We start from the raw sequence: 7,317 nt of genomic DNA, 5'->3' as shown, positions 1-7,317 counted from the left end.
GAGTTTAGTGGGAGTAATACCTTGGTTATAGCTGAGGAGTAAATTACCTGGTTTAGTGAAGTAGTCATCCGTGCGCTTGATAGCTGAGTAGTCATACCTGGTCTAGTCGCAGTAGTCATACGTGCTTATATTGAGGAGTATACTGGTTATAGTGAGTGGTCATATCTCGGATTATACCTTGAGGAGTTAGTCATACCTGGTTATAGTGAGTAGTCATACCTGGTTATATAGTGAGTAGTCATACCTGGTTATAGTGAGTAGTCATACCTGGTTATAGTGAGTAGTCATACCTGGTTATAGTGAGGAGTAATACCTGGATATAGTGAGAGATTATATACCTGGTTATAGTGAAGAGGTATAACTGGTTATAGTGATGATTTATACCTGGTTGTGTACAATATTACCCTGTGACACCTGTGTGTGCAAGCGTGTGTGCATGCCCGTGTGTTCCTGCGTGTGCATTTCGGCCTCGTGCGTGCTTGATTGCGTGCGTATGTCGGGCGTGCGGGCTTGTCTGCGTCCGTGCGTATGTCTGACGTATGTGCGTGAACGTTAGGTTGGCAGGACAGCGACGTGGACACAGCAGAGTTCAGTGTAAAACAAGCACGTGTGTTCGTGCGTGCGTGCGTGTACCTGCCTGTCTGTCTGTGTACGTTTTCGTGCGTGCGTGCCTGTCTGACTGCGCGCTTTTTCGTGCGTGCGTGCGTGCCTGCCTGCGTGCTTTTTCGTGCGCGGGTGCGTGCGTGCCTGCCTGCCTGTGTGCTTTTTCGTGCGTGAGTGCGAGAGTTTGTAAGTAAATCTTGGAATGCGACGCGAGAACCGTGTATTAACGTGTAAAGAACTTCCTGGGCGGAGTGCCATCGAGGAAACAGGTGTTTTGATGCAAAAACAAGGTGATTTCACGTTATTACGTGACGGGACGAGATTTATGTACGAATCGCCGTCCCTAGTCGCGCGTGAATGAGGGGATATATATATATATATATGACACGTGCGAAGGACAACGTAACATTAAAATCATGTTGTCGTAAACCTGAGCTGTCATAATCATCATCGTCGTCGTCACCATCATCATCATCATCATCATCATCATCATCATCATCATCATCATCATCATCATCATCATCATCATCATCATCATCATCATCATCATCATCATCCTAGACATCATCATCATCCCCTGTCATCTCTGTTCCGACCTTGAGTGCGTCAGTGCTCACTGACGTATACGACACTTTACATAATTACTAGCATTACTGTTAGGCTGCTGTTAATCATGACTGCGTGAACATCGTGTAATATACACGTGACATCAGCGGGAAGGTAACACGAGCTCTACTCCAACGTTTACAAAACACTTCTCGATCGTTCGCTTTCTCCGTCGCTTTTTACAGTTCCTTCAAAGTTTTTTTTTGTTGCCAGTAGAAAAATTCTTTAGTACGCGTTTAATGAGTTCGCACTTCTTTCGAAAACCTTACCTAGGATCGCGTGTATATTTTCATGTTAGGAAATGATAAAACTATCGTAATGAATAATATATAAAACACAAACTATAGTAGAAAATCGTTATGATTATTGCATTAGTTATACTGAAGTTTTCATTCTGTTTATATGATCCTTTACTATTATTCTATATTATTATTGTTATGATTATTTCTATTATTTGTTAGTTTTTGTATCAATATTTAACGTTATTACTTATTTAGATATGTAAGGTTCGAGTCGAGAGGGCTTGGCGTGATTTCACAGCGGCGTTTGTTTATACCCGCCTTCTTCTTCAACCGCCGATCTCTGCTTGTAGGTGCGACGTCGTGACTGCAGCCCGTAAGGAGGCGCCGCCCGTTCAAGACGCGCCACCATGTGAGATCGCGACCAGCATGTCTCAGCGATACCTCATCCCTGCCCACATGCTCCCCATCATGACCCCCACCGTTGCTGCCGCCCCCCGGCCCCGCCCCCCAGCCGACGCGGGGTGGGCCGGCGCCGCCGCCGCCTTCGACAGCGAGCCGAAACTGGCGCTCACCGGTGGCGCCCCAAAGGGCGGAGGAAAGTTCGCGGTAAACGCGAGCCCGTCGCATCCAGGGGGCGCCACTGTCGCCTCGCCCCCGGTGGCGATGCCGCCGCCCCGCGCCGCGCCGCCGAACGGCTTCCTCCCGCAGGATCTCTCTCACTCGCGGCAGACGTCAAACCTCTCCCGCCTCGACGAGACGCGCTCATCCCACGTCAGCGTTCCCGCGACGGCGGCGGCGCGCGAGAAGACGCTCTCGACGACGATGACGACCGTCGTCGCCGACGACAACGCTCGCAACGCGTCGCTGCTGCGCCGCGACCGCAAGGTGGCGCCGCACGCGCGTGCGGAGTCGGCGCGCGCGCCGCGGCACGACCTGCGCTTCGTCAACCTCGCGGTGCTATTCCTGGGAGCGACGGTGATGACGATACTCGCCTTGCAGCTGCTCTATCACATCGAGGGCGCGATGCACGCGCCCCGCACCGCCTCGCAGCTACCGCAGCGCCACCACGACGCGCTGCGGAAGGTGGCGGCGGTGTTCGCGTGCGTCGCCGTCGTGCTCGACCTGTGTGCGGTGCTGGTGAGCGCCATGCAGCTGCTGTGTGCTGTTAGACTGCTGCTCACGCGACCCTGCCCCGAGCTGAGGTACACGCTCATACTGCCGCTGAGAAGGTCTATGTCCCCCAGTATGTAATTGAGGGGGTACCCGTACCCAGGACAGGGCACCCTTCGATAGTACCCTGGGGGACATAGACCCTATCAGCGATAGTGACACATGCTGTTAGACTCTTAGTAGTGCTGCCAGGGTCTATGTCTCCCTGGGTACTGCCGGAACGTAACCTGTCGGAACGTTCCCTGGATACGGTCCGGTATACCGGAACGTACCCTGGTACTATCTAATATACCGGACCGTACCTCGCCTACTCCACTAACGAGTCTAGAGAGTCGCCTACGCCTACTCCCTAACCCTAACCCTAACCATATCAGATAGTTACCAGAGTACGTTCCGGTATACCGGACCGTACCCAGAGTACGCTCCGGCAGTACCCTGGGGGACATAGACCCTATATATGAGCCATACTGCCCGTAGCTTTTGAGTTACGTAGTTTTAGTGTATGGTTATGGTTATGGTTATGGTTAGGGTTATGGTTATGGTTATGGTTATGGTTAGGGTTATGGTTATGGTTATGGTTAGGGTTATGGTTATGGTTATGGTTATGGTTAGGGTTATGGTTATGGTTATGGTTATGGTTAGGGTTATAGCTAGGGTTAGGGTTAGCGTTAGGATTAAGATTACTGCCTGGTTGAGGTTACAGCCCAACTAAAGCTTTCAGTGTAGGTGTTAGGTACGTTTATGCACTTAGGGGTGTAGCTTACCCATTTTGCCTGAAAGAGTGGAGGGGGCAAAGCCACGTGCGTGGTGTGTTCTAGGAAGGTGACCGCCATTTACCATGTAGATTTCTCTGGGGGGGGGGGCAACTCCGCTATGACTACTTGCCCTCCGCAAGCTACGGCCCCGGTATTACGTACGGTTATGGTTAGGGTTAGGCTTAACGTTAGGATTAAGGTTATGGTTCGGGCTCAACTAAGACTATCCCAGCTGTGATGGCCCAGAAATAAATCATCACATTGATAACCATTCAGGATTACCGATAGAGTCAGGTCCTTAGGAAAGGTATATATTAGGTATTAATCGAGATATTATATATATTATCAGGAGTAGATAATAGGCCTATTATCTACTCCTGATATTATATATGTATATATATATATATATATACTTGCTTACTATATATCCCGTTTGTCTCGCAAATATATATATATATAAATATATATAAAGGTACTACTAGGATAGATCGTTATGGGGCAGTAGTTTGTGACGAGCAGCCTGACTGTGGTGTAATGGCGGGTGTGTGATGTTGTGCTGTCCATGTGTGTCTACAGGGTGACAAGCTACCTGAGTCAGTGCTTCGTCGTACGAGTTAGCGTCGTCATAGGATTCTTCATCTCTCTGCTGCTGCTACTCGTCGGTGAGCCATCGATTGAATTGTTATTGTTGATGCACGAGGTTTGATGTTTCACGAACTTCTTTCTTGCTCTCTCTCTCTCTCACTTAATTCATGAACTTCTCTCTCTCTCTCTCTCTCTCTCTCTCTTCCTCCTCACTCTCCCTTTCTTTTACTCTTTCTCTTTTCTCGCACCTCACTCTATGTCTATCACCCGTTTTATTTGCTCGCGCTCTTCCTCTCTTTCCTCTCTCCATTGCTTTTGCTCCCTCTCCCCCTGCTCTGTCTTCGTATCCTACACGTGGATAATACCGGTGTTTTCGTTGCAGTGCTAGCTCTCTATTACTACATGAGATTTGACCTTGAGGCAGCCTACATCTCCACCGCCTTCATCGCCGCTGCCACCATCTTCTTCATCATCGCCGCCTCCCACAACGCATGGGCGTGGCACAAACAAGCGAGCATGCCCTACCAGGAGCCACGCGGCGCGCACGACAACGCCGGCTTCGTGAGAGACTTTGACGTCACCTGCTGCTCCAGTGAACCACCGCTCATCGGTGTCAAACTAGAGGACATACACGAACTGTCAACCCTCGTGTGACGAGGGGACACTGCAAACGGTCAACCCTCGTTAAATAGTGAGAAGACATGCACGATTGTCAACCCTCGTGTGCTACCGAGGGGACAGCCGCAACTTGTCAACCCTCGTTAGATGGAGCAAAGACATACACGAACTGCCAAACCTTGTGTGACAACGCGGGGGCACTACAAACGGCCAACCCTCGTTAAATATTGAGAAGACATGCACGATTGTCAACCCTTGTGTGACAACGAGGGGACAACTGCAAATTGTCAACCCTCGTGACACAGTGAAGTGCCGTCTACTGCCCAACAATCAACTGTCGTGTGATAGCAAGGTGACAGCTACAAACTGTCAACTCTTGTGCGACAGTAAGGGAGGAAGTAAATATATGAACTGTCGACCCTCGTGTGACAGTGAAAGGACGGCTGTAAACTGTCAACCGTCGGTTGGTAGTGAGAGAGGACATACACGAACTGTCAACCCTCGAGTCACAGCGAGTCTACTTTCCAACTATCAACTCTTGTGTGACAGTGAAGGAAGAATCACAAACTGTCAACCCTCGCGTGGTAGTGAGGGTACATTCACAAACTGTCACCATTCATCTGATAAAGGGACATTTGCGACCTGTCAACCTCTGTGGGATGCAGCTGAAACACTCGGTGACAGAGTGGAGATCTTCACAATCTGTCAACGCTCTTGTGTGACAAACGCGTGGACAGCATGTGGCATTTGGGGCAGGCAATTTTACCTCCGACCTCACACTCATACTGTCCATTCATTATACACTCACAACTCACGCTTGCATTCCACATAAAATATTATTGTACACTCATTATACATTCACAACTCACGTCTGTATTGTATCAGGAGCTAATAATGACAAATTGTTAGGGTTAGGGTCATTATTAGTTTTTATATTTAGTCAAAAATTTGTCATTATTAGCTCCTGATTGTATGTACGTACTGTAAATTCAAAACTCAGGCTCGTACTGGATGTATTGTACATTCACTGTACATTCTACAACTCACGTCTGAATTCTATGTAATTTACATTCATTGTACATTAACAACTCGTGTTTGTATCACATGCATTGTACATTTCATTATACATTCACATCTCATGTCTCATGTCTGTACTGTAACTCTGTAAGTTCAAGACTCACGCTCGTGCTGGATGTATTGTCTATTCATTGTACATTACAGCTCATCGTTGTTATGCATTTATTGTACATTCTCTGTACATTCACAGCTCATACTCGTATGGCACGCATTGTACATTCCTTATGCATTTATAACTCCCGCTCGTATTGTATGTATTGTACAGTTAAATGTATATTCACAACTCACGCATGTGTTGCATGTATTGTGCATTCCTGGTTGTCCACGTGGGTTGCCTGCGGTTGCCGGTTCACTTCACAGGGGTCAACAGAATAGCAGTGCCACGGGGCAACCAGTGTCCTCACACACACTCTCAAACTCTCTAATGCCATGTCTTCAGTGTCGTGTGAAAAGCAACGCAGTGTGTGATTGTGCGAGCTCGCTTAGGGGAAGGGGGGGGGGGCAATAGCCTGAGGTCTACGTATATTGGCTGTATGGTGGGGTCTCACCTAGCCGTGTGCAGCTTCTAAGAGAAATGAGCGTGCGTGCGTCTACGAGCCAGTGTGTGCGTCTGTGTGTGTGTGTGTGCGTGCGCGTGCGTGTGCATACGTGCGTGAACATGTATTAATTAAAAATCCAGGGATGCTTCAATGAGCGCTTAACTCGAAACCGTGCAATATAGCATTCCCTGCAAACTAACCTGTTTCCTTGAACGGGAACCTGATTCCCGAGACCAAGTACCTTGACCACGTACTTTCTGATAGTATCCAATCATCGTGAACTACCCCAACAAGCAACAATCACAAAACATCATACTACTAATCACTGTATTATATTTTCTCACTTCCCTTCCTCCTTTTGAGGGACACAGGCTAATGTTAGTAGGTTTGTCAAAGACTGACACACAGCCTATATCCCACAGCTCTGATAATAGTAATTACTGAGTATAGTACCATTTTTAAAGTATTACCGAGTACAGTACTGATTGGCATACAGTTAAACCTGTGTTAGTGGTTCCCTGTATAGAACAGGCACCTGTGTATAAAGGTCACTTTTGGCGTTTCCATTAAGAGTCAGTCATACTGTTAAACTATCTGTATAGAACAGGCACCTTTGTGCAAAGGTCACTTTTGGCTTTACCCTTGAGTGGCAATCATATAGTATAGAATAAACATCTGTTTATCAAGGATACTTTTACTTTCACTGAGTGGCAGTTATATAATGAAATCACCTCTATATAGCAGATACCTGACTATAAAGGACACGTTGAGTATTTTCTTTCAGCGCCCCTTATATACAGGTTTGACTGTACGTAGGAACCCGGAAAAAACACTACGGCCACATTAAGATTGGCGCTGTGAGAAAGGTTGGTCACAGACCTAATGGCAGCACTAAAAACCTGTAAATACGTTGCATCATGTTAACAGTCTAATTATCATTCCTGATGATGTAAGTAAAAAACACCTTATAAATAAAACAATCACGTGCCTTCACGTCTCGATGTTGCTCATATTGTTTCGGCGACACCGAAAAAAAATTTAAAAAATGCATACTCAAGACCGTATATCGGACTTTTTTTTTTTTTTTAAATAATTGCTCAAGACGGTTCATAACAAATTACC

The 7,317-nt window shown here is 47.2% G+C and overlaps 1 protein-coding gene across 1 annotated transcript; it reads left to right on the top strand.

The window, feature by feature from the left end:
- The first annotated feature begins 2,114 nt into the window (after positions 1-2,114).
- Positions 2,115-7,259, top strand: LOC106814626. Its single transcript, XM_014818963.1, has 3 exons — positions 2,115-2,653; positions 3,953-4,038; positions 4,344-7,259. Exons 1-3 carry the CDS (start codon positions 2,115-2,117, stop codon positions 4,613-4,615), a joined length of 897 nt encoding a protein of 298 aa, XP_014674449.1. The 3' UTR covers positions 4,616-7,259.
- Positions 7,260-7,317: the final 58 nt, after the last annotated feature.

This window comes from Priapulus caudatus, unplaced genomic scaffold, assembly GCF_000485595.1.
Source record: "Priapulus caudatus unplaced genomic scaffold, Priapulus_caudatus-5.0.1 Scaffold953, whole genome shotgun sequence".
Classification (NCBI taxonomy): Eukaryota; Metazoa; Priapulida; class Priapulimorpha; order Priapulimorphida; family Priapulidae; genus Priapulus; species Priapulus caudatus.
The sequence above is the reverse complement of the archived record's forward strand: the minus strand, read 5'-3'. Positions and strand labels throughout refer to the sequence as shown.